Source organism: Tupaia chinensis, unplaced genomic scaffold, assembly GCF_000334495.1.
Source record: "Tupaia chinensis unplaced genomic scaffold, TupChi_1.0 Scaffold000248_1, whole genome shotgun sequence".
In the NCBI taxonomy this organism is placed as follows: domain Eukaryota; kingdom Metazoa; phylum Chordata; class Mammalia; order Scandentia; family Tupaiidae; genus Tupaia; species Tupaia belangeri.
In genome coordinates, this window is record NW_006159726.1 from 1138510 (window position 1) to 1153263 (window position 14754).

General features: G+C 40.5%; 1 protein-coding gene across 1 annotated transcript in view; it reads left to right on the plus strand.

The window, feature by feature from the left end:
• The window catches only part of EFHC2 (EF-hand domain containing 2), a 228030-nt gene that overhangs the window by 91978 nt on the left and 121298 nt on the right, over positions 1 to 14754 (plus strand). The window contains exon 4 of the mRNA XM_006148862.1: positions 13832 to 14055. Within this exon, the coding sequence (XP_006148924.1) occupies positions 13832 to 14055 (224 nt within the window). The remainder of the gene's footprint in view (positions 1 to 13831; positions 14056 to 14754) is intronic.

Consider the following 14754-nt stretch of genomic DNA (forward strand, 5'->3'; position numbering starts at 1 on the left):
TCTCTCCTTCATATCCTGGCTTGCCTCACTCAGCAGTAAATCTTCCATATTCTTCCACTTTCTGTCAAAAAACAGGGTTTTGTTGGTTTTTATGGTTGAATAGTATTCCATAGAGTATATGTGCCACAGTTTTTCAATCCATTCATCTGTATAAGTTGGTTCTATGTCTTAGCAATCATGAATAGTGCCACAATAAACATCGATGTGCAACCACTTTTCCAATTAAGAATTCTTCTGTCCTTTGGGTAGATACCGAGGAGTGGGATTGTTGGATCATATGGTAGTCCTATTTGTAGATTTTTGAGGACTCTCCAAATTGTTCTCCACAGTGGCTGGACCAATTTATATTCCCACCAGCAGTGTAAAAGAGATCAATCCTATTAAAAGATGGGAGAAGGAGTTGAAAAAGAAACTCTCTGAAGATGACATATGAATAGCCAAAAGGCATATGAAAAAAATGCTCAAGGGAACCAGCAGTTAGCGTAATGGCTATGTCGCTGGACTCCCACGTAGTCAACCGCGGTTTGCGTCCCAGACCCGGTGGCTTAAAACTCACGCCAGGCGCGTGTGCGTGCGTGCCCAAGATCCCGAGAGGAGAATGGAGGAGAAGGGATTGTGGCGTGACCATCCCCCCTGGGGGGTGATTTCTTGCTTTCTGTCTCTATGTCTCTCTCTGTCTGTCTGGCGAGCGCATGCGCCCTACAGTGAAAAACCTCTAAAAAAAAAAAAAAAAGCTCAACATCCCTCATTGTAAGGGAAATGCAGATCAAAACAACAATGAGATACCACCTAACCCCTGTCAGAGTGTCTAAGATTAAAAAAACAAAAAATGATAACTGTTGGCGAGGGTGTGGTGAAAGGGGAATACCTTAGCATTTTTAAAAAGGTTTGCATAAACTTTAGCATTGAAAATGTGACATTTATTTTGCAAAAGGACAAGCAGTTTCAGACTCTAGGGTCTCATATATATATGTGTATGTGTGTGTACATATATATTTACAGAAATTAGTTAATTTTTATTTAAAGTTAATTGATTAATTTTTAAAACCTGCTCGAGAGAGAGAGAGAGAGAGAGAGAGAGAAACAGTGTTTTAAAAAATTAATTTTTTAAATTAATTTAATTACTGTATATCATTACAGCTTGTAAAATACATTTTTCCAGCATGAATACACTGTATATTAGTCCAGTAAAAGATATTAGTTTTTATTTATTTATTTTTAATTTGATCAGAGAGGGACAGAGTGAGGAGGTGGGGAGTGAGAAAGCAAGCTGACAGTTCCGGGACTCAAACCATGGTCGGCCATGTGGAAGTCCAGTGTCCTTAACTACCATTCCACCTGCTGGCCCCAAGTTTTTAAAGACTGGCAAGAATATATCAAAAAATATTTGAAGGATTATTTAAAAGTAAAACAAGAAAATTTACAACCTTTAACTTCTATAAACATCTGTTTTATGTAATTTTATTTGATTACCTAAGTGACAATATTGTGTTAGCTGAAAAGTATTTCCTTCTAAGTTTTTTTTTTTTAGAGGTTTTTGTTATAGGACGCGTGCACTCTCCAGAAAGACAGACAGAGACAGAGAGACAGAAAGCGAGAAATCACCCCTGCCCCCACCGAGGGGATGGCCTCACCGCAATCCCTTCTCCATTCTCCTCTCGGGATCTTGGGCACATGTGCACATGCGCCCGGCATGAGTTTAAGCCACCAGGTCCGAGACTCAACTCGCGGTCGACTACATGGGAGTCCAGCAACCTAGCCATTGTGCCAACTGCTGGTCCCTCCTTTCAAGTTTTTGTTTAAATGTTTTGCTTCGATATTCCCTAACTAAACTTTATTTTCTGACTACTTTCCCATCCATGACACCAAATTTGTACAAATGATGAGTGGCACTCATAGGACAGCCCAAACCTATATTAGTGACTCTTGCATTATATTTTGTTTTGGTTTTTTATTGCCAGAGGTTATGTGTGCTTGCCTGAGAAGAGAGCGAGAGCACTCCCCAGAGAGACGTGGTCACATTGCAAGCTTTTTTCCTCCACTTCCCCATCTTATCAGTATTTTGGGCACACATGCCCACATACCTAGTATGTTTTTCAAGTTGCTGGGGCAGAGGTTCCAAACAGTTGGCCATGAGCTCTGGCTCCCTATGTGTAGCACTTAATCACTGTGCTATAGGGCCAACCCCATTATGTTTTTACTATTACTTTTTAAGTGAAGGCTCATATTCCTGTAGCACACTGGTCCCTGTCCAGTGCATATTAGTTTCATTAAACCATCCAAGAAGAAATATGAAATTCAGATTCTATGAGGACCTTGGAGATGCTTTTATTAAGACTTTTCAATTCTCTCAGCCTCTAGATTTCAACTCTCACATTGGCAGATTCCTAAGGCAAGTTGAAAATAGTCATAATGACATACTTGAAAATCATTTTTATGTAAGGGGGAAAGAATGCTATTCATAAAGACTCCAGGGGGGGGAAAAACAGTAAAAAAATTATTTTAAAGTCCTTTTTAGAAAATTTCAGAATTTTCGATCGGCTCACTGTGGTCAGGCCATTTCCCTGTGTGAAGACACAGCTCAAGGGTTGTGTACAGGATACACAAAAATCCCACTGTGTAACGACTCTGAATTTGTCAGCAGAGTGCAGAAACCTGGAGGGCTGTAGCAAATCCTGTAGAAAGCAAACATGAATAATCTCTCTGTCATCAAACTTTGTTTAGAGAGAAACCAGTCTCTCTTGAAATATTTAATATGATGATTCTTGTCAGGGAAGGTCTGTTTGGACAGTAGATAGTTTGAAAAATCATTTCACTGCCTTCTTTAAGCTTTCCCAAAGTGTTTGGGAAAAAGAAAACAAGCTTATTGAGCCAGTGGCTCAGACTTCAACGGGGTGGGGTAGGTAATGTTCCTTTCAGTTGTGTCTTGAATGGCCTGGGTTTGCTTGCCCTATGCCCGTGGGCCCCAGGAAGAGGCTAGGGGTCAAGTGTAAGTGCTGTGTGCTGATGGTGTTTCCTGTTATTTCCGTAGGATTTTGGTGGTTTCCAAATGAACTGGAAAGTCAGATGCACCTGTTTCTTCTGACCACTCAGAAATTAGTACAGCTGGATGAATTATAGCCCTCCCTGCTCTTTTTAGTTGCGTCTATCACTGTGTAATTTTTTTTTTCAGGGTAAGGGGAGCTTGTAATAAGCCAGGAACAAAAGAGGAGAAAGCAGGCTGACAGTTCCGGGACTCAAACCATGGTCGGCCATGTGGAAGTCCAGTGTCCTTAACTACCATTCCACCTGCTGGCCCCAAGTTTTTAAAGACTGGCAAGAATATATCAAAAAATATTTGAAGGATTATTTAAAAGTAAAACAAGAAAATTTACAACCTTTAACTTCTATAAACATCTGTTTTATGTAAGTGTATTTGATTACCTAAGTGACAATATTGTGTTAGCTGAAAAATATTTCCTTCTAAGTTTTTTTTTTTTAGAGGTTTTTGTTATAGGACGCGTGCACTCTCCAGAAAGACAGACAGAGACAGAGAGACAGAAAGCGAGAAATCACCCCTGCCCCCACCGAGGGGATGGCCTCACCGCAATCCCTTCTCCATTCTCCTCTCGGGATCTTGGGCACATGTGCACATGCGCCCGGCATGAGTTTAAGCCACCAGGTCCGAGACTCAACTCGCGGTCGACTACATGGGAGTCCAGCAACCTAGCCATTGTGCCAACTGCTGGTCCCTCCTTTCAAGTTTTTGTTTAAATGTTTTGCTTCGATATTCCCTAACTAAACTTTATTTTCTGACTACTTTCCCATCCATGACACCAAATTTGTACAAATGATGAGTGGCACTCATAGGACAGCCCAAACCTATTTTAGTGACTCTTGCATTATATTTTGTTTTGGTTTTTTATTGCCAGAGGTTATGTGTGCTTGCCTGAGAAGAGAGCGAGAGCACTCCCCAGAGAGACGTGGTCACATTGCAAGCTTTTTTCCTCCACTTCCCCATCTTATCAGTATTTTGGGCACACATGCCCACATACCTAGTATGTTTTTCAAGTTGCTGGGGCAGAGGTTCCAAACAGTTGGCCATGAGCTCTGGCTCCCTATGTGTAGCACTTAATCACTGTGCTATAGGGCCAACCCCATTATGTTTTTACTATTACTTTTTAAGTGAAGGCTCATATTCCTGTAGCACACTGGTCCCTGTCCAGTGCATATTAGTTTCATTAAACCATCCAAGAAGAAATATGAAATTCAGATTCTATGAGGACCTTGGAGATGCTTTTATTAAGACTTTTCAATTCTCTCAGCCTCTAGATTTCAACTCTCACATTGGCAGATTCCTAAGGCAAGTTGAAAATAGTCATAATGACATACTTGAAAATCATTTTTATGTAAGGGGGAAAGAATGCTATTCATAAAGACTCCAGGGGGGGGAAAAACAGTAAAAAAATTATTTTAAAGTCCTTTTTAGAAAATTTCAGAATTTTCGATCGGCTCACTGTGGTCAGGCCATTTCCCTGTGTGAAGACACAGCTCAAGGGTTGTGTACAGGATACACAAAAATCCCACTGTGTAACGACTCTGAATTTGTCAGCAGAGTGCAGAAACCTGGAGGGCTGTAGCAAATCCTGTAGAAAGCAAACATGAATAATCTCTCTGTCATCAAACTTTGTTTAGAGAGAAACCAGTCTCTCTTGAAATATTTAATATGATGATTCTTGTCAGGGAAGGTCTGTTTGGACAGTAGATAGTTTGAAAAATCATTTCACTGCCTTCTTTAAGCTTTCCCAAAGTGTTTGGGAAAAAGAAAACAAGCTTATTGAGCCAGTGGCTCAGACTTCAACGGGGTGGGGTAGGTAATGTTCCTTTCAGTTGTGTCTTGAATGGCCTGGGTTTGCTTGCCCTATGCCCGTGGGCCCCAGGAAGAGGCTAGGGGTCAAGTGTAAGTGCTGTGTGCTGATGGTGTTTCCTGTTATTTCCGTAGGATTTTGGTGGTTTCCAAATGAACTGGAAAGTCAGATGCACCTGTTTCTTCTGACCACTCAGAAATTAGTACAGCTGGATGAATTATAGCCCTCCCTGCTCTTTTTAGTTGCGTCTATCACTGTGTAATTTTTTTTTTCAGGGTAAGGGGAGCTTGTAATAAGCCAGGAACAAAAGAGACATCTATTAACATGGTGCCAGAATAGGCATTCAGTTACATGCAATTTCTAATCAGAACAACATATTTTAATATTCACGAGTTCTTGTTGGCAAAGACATTTGTGTGCATTATGAGTCAAGTAAGTCACTTGCTTTCATTTCTTGCCAGGACATCACTCTCTTCTGGGTTAGATGTGCTATATTTATAGAATTTGTTGCTTTTCTGCTGGAATGTAGTTAAAATGACATTACATTAAGCCAAGAATGTCAGAGGTTAACCCAGTAGTTTTACTTCTAATTATCTAGCAGAATAATTGTCAGTCAAATACACCAAGTCCCAAATGAATCTATACTAAAGAAAGAATAATGATTAGAAACATGCCATGTTTTTTTCTGATTTGGTCTATACCAGTTGTTCTCTGCTGAGAATGATCATCAGAATCTCCAGCCTGGGGTATGGTGATTAAGGTGGCCGAATTCCACATGGCTGACAGCAGAGTTTGAGTCCCAGACCTAGTGGCTTAAGAAACATGCCAGGCATGCCCAAACTCCTGAAAGGAAGGAGAAATGGAGGAGAAGGAATTATATCATGACCATTCCCCATGGGGGAATGCTTCCTCTCTCTCTCTTCCTTCTCTTTCTCTCTATAGCAAGTGCACATTGCCTCTGGCAAATTTTTTTTAAAAAAGAAAAAGAAGAATCTCCTAGCCTACTCCATAATGTTCTATTTTGTAGGCCTGGGCTCAAGAACTGACTTCCACATTGTTCTTAGGGCATACCTGGTTAAGAACACTGACCTCCATTAACGATTTGTTTTGGCACCTCAGTAGGATACTAGTTTTTATATTCTCTAAGATAATCTACTAGAATCAAGCCTATGTAATCACAAAATAGAAGACAGTCATTTGCATGCCATTCATTTGTATTGGGCATATACTATGTATAAAGTACTATTTCCAAGTAAGTGACGTATCTCACAAAGTGGAGGAGGAGTGATGGTAGGGTTGCCAGATAAAATATAAGATGCTCAGTTAAATTTGACTTTCAGATAAGCAATGAGGGAATTTTTTTTTTAATTGCTAGAGGACATATATACTCACTAGAGAGAGATCTAGAGAGAGATCTAGAGAGAGAGGGAGAGAGAGAGAGAGAACCTCCAAATGGGGTTTGCTCTTGTTGCATTCCCTTCTTCATTTCTCCATCCTGTCAGGATTTTGGGCATACATGTACACACATCCAACACATTTTTCAAAACTCCACGGCCAGGATTGGAACTATGGTTGATCATAGGGGTTTGACTTCTGTATACATAGGGCTCTAACTGCCATACTATAGGACTGGCCCTGAGAAGTTTCTTGTATAACTATGTCCCAAATGTCGCATGCAATATAATTACAGGAGAAAATTATTCATTGTTTATCCGGAATTCAAATTTAACTGGGTGTTCTATATTTTTCATTAGTTTATTTCTCTGACGAAAGAGAGAGAGAAGAAGAAGCACCTCCAATAGGTTCTTACACTGTAATCTTTCCTCCCAGATTTTCCCAGCCAGGGTCATGGGCATGTGTGTACATACCCAATGTGTACAGTTTGACCTGGGAACCAAACCTCAGTCTTCCATATGGTCTCCAGAATTTGGAGTATTGTGCTACGATTGTGCCACTGGGACTGGGCCAAAGCGTCCTGAGTTTTAATCTGTTAAATTTGGCAACCCTAGAGGATGAATGTTGGGAAGGGAATTGTCCCTAAATAGACTAGTGTAGAATTTAAGAATGGAGGTGAGGGACTAGCAGATGGTGTAATGATTATGTCACTGAACTCCCATCTACTTGACCATGATTCAAGTCCCGGTTTAAAACTCATGCTGGGCACATGTACATGTATGCCCAAAATCCCGAGAGGAGAATTTAGGAGAAGGAATTACAGTGTGGTCATCTTCTCTGGGAGGTGATTTCTCACTTTCTGTCTCTCTGTCTGTCTCTGTCTCTCTGGTGAGTTCACATGCCCTATAGCAAAAATCTATCTGGAAAAAAAAAAGAATGGAGGTGAGTCACTAGTCTGTGAAGATAAGTACTTGGTACATGGTGGCTGCTCAATAAATATTTGTTAAAGGGAGGGAGAATGGGAGGGAAGGAGGAAGGGAAGAAAGAAAGAAGGAAGGAAGGAAGGAGGGAGAGAATAAAGGAAGGACAGAGGAAAAGAAGAGAAAGGGGTAGACAATGCCCAAAACACAATGCAGGCATCATAGATGGTACCAGGTACTTGAGGGATCAGAGGACGAGAAATGAGAGAAGCTAGAGAAAAGCTAGAGAGGATGGCATTTAAGTAGTACTTTGAAAATTTCTCAAGATAAAGATGGAAGATCAAACAGATCAGTCAAAAGGAACAGCATGAGATAAAGAGGAGAAAATGCAGTGGGCCAATGACTTGGGAAGTATTTGGTAGCACATCACAAAGTGTGTATGAAAACTAGGCAAGACAGTGGCAATGCAAGAGAATGTCAGAGCTCCCACCACGCTGTCATTTTGTTGCATATTCAGTGGCTAAAGGGGAGATACATAAGGTTACTATTACTTATTATGACCAGAGATGTGAAATCTAAAGTTTTTAGCTTCAAAGCAGGTACCAGTTTATAGGTAAAAGTGATATTTTAGAAAAATAAAAATAGAATAGTCCTTTTTTTTGTTTGCTTTTAATTTCTCCAGAGGGTGCATATGCTCCAGAGACACACACACACACACAGAGAAATCACCGACTAGTGGGATGTGCTCAAACCACAATCCCGACTCCATTTCCGTATCCTGTTGGGATTTGGGATAAGTAAGCATGTGCACCTGGCCTGTCTGTCAAGCTACTGGGGTCAGAATTAAAACTGCATTGTTGGCCTTATGAGATCTGGCTCCCCCAACCACAAGGCCATGGGCTCAGTCTTGGAATCATCATTTTATTGGAGCAATATAATGAACACAGAGGAGGAAAGATGCTCTGTCATGTCTACAGTTGAGGATCTTAGTATTTTTAGGATACGAACTTAGTAACCTTGATGACAAATGACAGTTCCAGTTGTATATTCATCCACCAAAGAAAGATGAGCCCTAGGTCTGTAGTGTTACTCAAATGGAAAAGACATGTACTTAACAATTAAAATAGAGTTAAGAGCGTGGGGGTCTTAATTTTGGAAGGTGAATTCCAGAAAACTAAATTTAGTGGTATGAGCAAAGATCTAAGGCAAGTCCCAACTGAACGACATGAAAACACATTAAATATAAATGGATATATGCCCACTTTGATCTAAACCACAGGGAAATGTTAGGAAGTTAAAGCTTGCAGAGTATAGTCAGATAGCCAGGCTTTTAAAAAGGAAGAGAGATGTTAAATATGAAGATGAGGGAAAGCTTGAAAGCAGGCACCTGATGCCTGGACATGTGTCCCAATTGTCTTCCTAGGACACCTAACATAAATATCTGAAAAAAAAAATTAAGAATTATTTCTTTTAATTTTTATCTATTCATTCATTTTAATTTGACCAAAGAGAGACACAGAGAGAGGGAAAGTGAGAAAGCAAGCCATCAGGTCTAGGACTCGAATCGTGGTCAGTCACGTGAGAGTGTCCAGCACCTTAACCACCATGCCACTTGCTGGCCCCAAATATCTGGAAATTTAAAGGGCAGATGCAGTGCTTTTGTTTTTCTTTTTCTTTTCTCTCTCTCTCTTTTATTTTTATTTTTTGCTATAGCGCACATGTGCATGCCAGAGAGAAACAAACAGAGAAAGACAGAGGGAGGAAAAGAAATCACCTCCCAGGGGAATGGGATTTGGGGCTCACATGCATCTAGCATGTTTTTTTTAAAGAATTATTTTATTTAACTTTACTTATTATGTATTTTAATTTGACCAGAGAAGGATTTGGGGGGGAGAGGGGGAGCTGCCAGGTCCGGGACCCGAACCATCATCGGCCATGTGGGAGTCCATCGCCCTGAACCACCACACCACCCGCCAGCCCCAACCTGGCATATTTTTCAAGCTACTGGGTCCAAGATGCAAACTGCACAGCTGACCACGTGGGACTCAGCCGCCTTAACCACTGCACCATCTACTGGCCCTGTTTTTCCATTTTATAGTATTATTTTTATTATTTTTTCTACCTTGATGATTTCAGCTGCTCTTCAGTGTGTGCCAGATATGACATTTTGTGCATTTCTTTGATATTCCAGAACAAACACTTGCTAGTGGAATCTATGCCAGTTATGGGAGACTATAAACACATAAATCCCAATAAACAGAAAATGCGAATCCCCAAAGGATGCAGTTGAGAGATCCTAGGATCCTCTTTCATGTTATTGAAAGCTCTCATGAGCGACTGTACATTTTACTTTTAATTTAACAAAAATAATTATTTAATTTTATGTACTATTATTTTTAATTTGACTAGAGAGAGAGAGAGAGAGAGAGAGAGAGGGAAAGTGAGAAAGCAAGACACCAGGTCCAGGAGTTGAACCACAAGCAGCCATGTGGGAGTTCAGCACCACCACACCACCTGCCAGCCCCAGTAAATGTATAGTTTAAATGCCCCATATTGGTTTTGATTAATATAGAATTGTGATATTGAATTTCTTTATTTTTTTAAGTTTATTTATTGAGAGAGAGAAAGAGAGAGAGAGAGAGAGAAAAGTGGAGTTGGAGGGGTCCTTTAGTTAGAATCTGAAAACCCAAGTTCATGATCTTTTGCTATTCCATGATCTAGGCTGTTCCCTAGCTTTCCAGCCAGGATCACAGGCATACACGGACACACCCGGCACGTTCAGGTTGACCTGGTATCCAAACCCCAGGTCTTCCCATATGGCTCCAGCATCACTCAGTTGCTCCCTACTGTCTTTGCCACCATGGCTTGGCCTGGATTTCTTGCTACCAAAATTTTCTTACTTAGTGGTAGACCTGCCTTCTTTTTTCAAAAAGAATCAGGACTCTTTTTGCTACCACGAAGAACTATTCTGGCCTCCTCTGAGAAGCATTTAGTGAGAGAAGTGAGGAAGCAAAGATAAGGAAGAATATGGGAACAGAATATAGGAAGAATATGAGATGTACAGCTTCCTAGGGTGGGGGTAGGGGGCTGCAGCTAATGCAGTGGAGCTGACCCTGCTAGGGAGATTGCTATAGCTAGCAGGTGGGCCTCTTAGGAAATTTGCCCTTAGAACAGAGAGAAGCTCCTGTTTTGGAAGGTCAGCTTCATTATTTCTGTCCTTTTCTTGGTGGCTGGCAGCTCTTCTGTGTATTTCTCTCCTGTTTTGCCTGTGGCACTTCCTCCTGTCCTTCACTTAAGTAATTCATGGATGCAGTCCAGTGATACAATTCTGTGCAAACCATGGAAAGGAATAGTGTTTAGTTAGAATCTGAAAACCCAAGTTCATGATCTTTTTCTGCCATTTGTTAGAGCATGACTTTGAACATGACACTTAATCACTCTGAACTTGGGTTTTCTTATCCATAAACAAAAGATTCATATTTTGTATATTGCTTGCCTCTTGGGATTATAGAAGATTAAATGAGAAAAGGTAAGTGAAAGTCTATCCTAGGGCTATGATGATGATTGTGTTTATTATCATTTAAAAGTCCAATGGTTAGACCAGTCCATCCCACCTAGAAAAATATATAATTTCTATTCAAAATGTTACTGAAAAAAAACTAGCCCTGACTTGCTTATTTGATTTTTTATAATTAAATAAAGATAGATGGAATTTTTGAAGAAGCTCCTGACTAGCTAATATATCTTATATATTTTAAAAAATTGTCACAAATTTAAAGAGGTATATAATGGTTCCTGAGAATACCTGAAATGCCCAACCTTTTATAGATGTTTAAGTATGCAATTTGTTCTAAATGTCTAATCTTGAATGATTAAATAATTTGCATACTGTTTTCAGTGGCATGAATTAAAGGCTAATTGAAGTATAATTTTTTGCAGTAAAATTATATCATCTTTTATGTAGTACATTTAAAAATATTCTAGGCCAGTTCTAATTTTATAGTTTTATTATTTTAATTTAATGTACCAAGTAATTAAAAATTGCTACAAAGAAAAGAAGATGAAAATGATTTAGTTAATTTCCCCTCAACAGAGTAAAAAGATGATAAGTAGAATAATGGAACAGAGCCCAACACAGTTCCTGGCACGTAAAGATATTCATTAAATGTTCCTTGATGAATAAGGAATGAATAATTTCTTAGTATTTCTAGTGTTTGGGAAAAGACACCATTTTCTTAGTGCTATATAACATACAAAAAAGATAAATTGACATCTTTATATTTAAATCCCTCTATACAGAGGTCACGCAAGCCATTTTTTTTTTTCAGAGGTTTTTCTATAGGGCACATACATTCGCCAGAAAGACAGAGAGAGACAGAGATACAGAAAGCAAGAAATCACCCCCCGGGAGGTATGGCATGCTGCAATCTCTTCTCCTCCGTTCTCCTCTTGGGATCTTGGGCACGCACGCACACGTGAAACGGGGTTTGCCTACATGGGAGTCCAGCTGCTGGTCCCGAAAGCCAATTTTTTTATTTTTTTTTTATTTTATTTTATTTTATTTTATTTTTTTTTTATCACTATAGGGCACGTGCGCTCGCCAGACAGACAGAGACCGAAAGCCAATTTTTTAGGAAAAATTTCCAGAGGGCATGTATGCTCACCAGAGAGAGGAAGAGAGAGAGAGAGAGGGAGAAAGCACTCCCTCCAATAGGGTGGTTCATGCCACAATCTCCTCTCCTTTATTACTCCATCTTATTAGGATTTGGAGGATGCATTACATACACCTGTGTGTTGTTCAAGACTTGGGCCAGGATTCTAGCCACATGGTTGGCCATGTGGGATCCTACTTCCTAGGCTACAAGGCCAGAGGAGCCAATTTTTATTGAATCATTAGCTCCTCAGTCTGCCCTGTTTTCTTTTTCTCTTTGGTCTTGGAGTAGATTTTCAGGCCTAAATCAGTTATAAGTGTTGAGGGACAGTTCTCCATCCTTTTTTTTTTACATACAGCAAATAGAGGCACTGACTGTTCTTTGTTCTGGACTGTGTCTTCAAGGATGTTTATATAGCCCACAACTCTGAAAGACAAAGAAGTTTCTCCCTCTGGAGCAAAGTGCAAGTTCATTTCTAGCCTTGGGAAATAGGGGTAGTGTCTCCCTTCAGAACAAATGGCAGATGTGCTGACCATCCAATCTACTAAAGATAATATCTCCCTCTGAGATAAAAGACAGGAATGTTTGTTGCTCAGTACAGAAGATTTAGGTTCTTTGTTTGTTTGTTTGTTTTTGAGAGGTTTTTGCTATAGGACCTGTGTGCTTGCCAGAAAGACAGAGAGTGACAGAGAGACAGAAAGCGAGAAATCACCCCCCAGGGGGGATGGTCACACTGCATTCCCTTCTCCTTCATTCTCCTCTCGGGAACTTGGGCATGCATGCACGCGCACCTGGCGTGAGTTTAAGCCACCGGGTCCGGGACTCAAACCGTGGTCAGCTACATGGGAGTCTAGCAATATAGCCATTATTGCAACTGCTGGTCCCAAAGATTTAGGTTCTTAAGCTCAAAGTTTCTCTCCTGAAATGTAACTCATACATTTATAGGTGTTACCCAGCCTTTGTTGTTTCACCCTATAGGAACTGAGACTTAGGAAACTGACACAAAAAATGCTCATGTTCTGGCTATTGTTCTTGCTGTTGAAATTGACCTTTCTTTCTTACCAGCCTATCTTGTGCTTTCTACCAACATCATGAAGCTGGCAGGCTACATTGTTTGCTTGCAAGTAATATAAAATCTGAAACCCTAAATAATTCTTGGCAATAGATTTCAGAGATATTTGGGTAACGTGGCTGGTATGGTGTGTGTGGTGTGGTTGATACTCTCATCTACACATGAAACCCTCTTACCTCCCGTGACTGACCACCACTTGGGGTTAACTTAGGGGTCCTGGGATCATATTTTCAAGAGGAGAAGCAAATGGCCATCATAGGATTAGAAGTAGAACTTAACATGAGATTCACAACTTTTGGCCCCAAGTACTAGCTAGACCTATGAAGCCTCTGAGGACTCTCACCTGATGGGGATGGTTGGCTGGAGATGGGCAGAGGCTACAGAGGAGCTGGGAGAGTTGGTTGGCAGAAGAAAGAAGATTCCATGAAGCTTCAAAGCAGCCTGAAGTCATTCATGCTTATGGAAGCTGTACATCACAGTGCTGGTACCTGCCATACTGAAACTTATTACCTTTTTAGGTTTTCTTTAAACCTGGAGTGCACATTTTGTGAGCACTCTACTACGGGGCCTTCATGCCTCGTTTAGTGTGTTCACATTGAGTGCTAGGGGCTGAAAGTGAGCCTGTTTTTTCTAGGAAGACATGATGGCAGTGCCTGGCATATTTAGTCCTCCTTCATCTACCACCCCACCCTAGACTTTATGGTTTCTTAAAATACTTCCCTAACACCACTTCAGCAAACTTAATATAATGTAAGGCTGGTCAAAGAACTTTTGGACCTCAGAAAAATCAGCTCCCTCCAGTCACCTCAGAGTTTGCTGCCTCAAAGAATGAGCCCTTTGCACTTCACTGTTGCAGGAAAGCATTCAGGGTTGCTATTGAGATGCAGATAACTTCTTACTTGTTAGACTCATGATGAAATAATTTAAATTTACTTCATGCCATAGGGATTTTTATCCGGCGTCACCGAATTTCTCTCCCACCTCCTGATGAGGATCAATTTTATACTGTGTATGATTTCAATGTCAGCAAAGACGTTGTCTTCTATGATAAGACATTCAAGATTTATGATTGCGATGTATTCACAAAAAACTTTTTGAAGAAAGTAGGAATCAGAGTAAATCCCCCAGGACCACGTCCGGAAGATCCTTACATGAAGTCACGGAGAGAGGTAAGAAGTTGACACATTTGTGATATGAGTTCTTTATTGTTTTTCTTAATGCTAGAAGATGTGTCTTGTGCCTTCTACCAGCATCTGTGAAACTGTGGCAGGCTACATTCTTGAACATTTCCTTTTCCAAATGAACTTTAAAATCAGGTAATATTCATTAAAATTCCATCAGAATGTTGATGAGATTTTTATTTTTATTTTATTTTTGATTTGCTAGAGGGTGCATGTGATTGCTAGAGAGAGGCACAGAGAGAAAAAGAGAGAGAGTGAGAAAGCACCCACCATGGAGGATGGTTATGCCACAACACCTCCTCGTCCATTTCTCCTTCCTTTTGGGATTTTGGGCATGCATGCCCTAGCACTTGGCATGTTTTATAAGCTGCTGGGTCTGTGACTTGAACCACTACAATTCTCATCCTGTCAGGATCTTGGGTGCACATGCGTGTCCAGCATGAAGCCAACAAGGCCAGGACTCAAACCCTTGCTGACCATGTGGGATCTGGCTTCCTCTGCACAGTGCCTAATTGCTACATTATGCCTATTTGTGAGTTCTTGTCTTCAAAATGAGAATCTCTTTGGAGAGTCAGCAAAGAGTATTGGTCCTCCTGATGCAGATGTGAAAGAGTTTTTGGGGCCATAGTTATTCAAGTTGTCCTATTCTCCTTTGGGATGGAGAGATGGCTGAGTATTGGCCTCAGA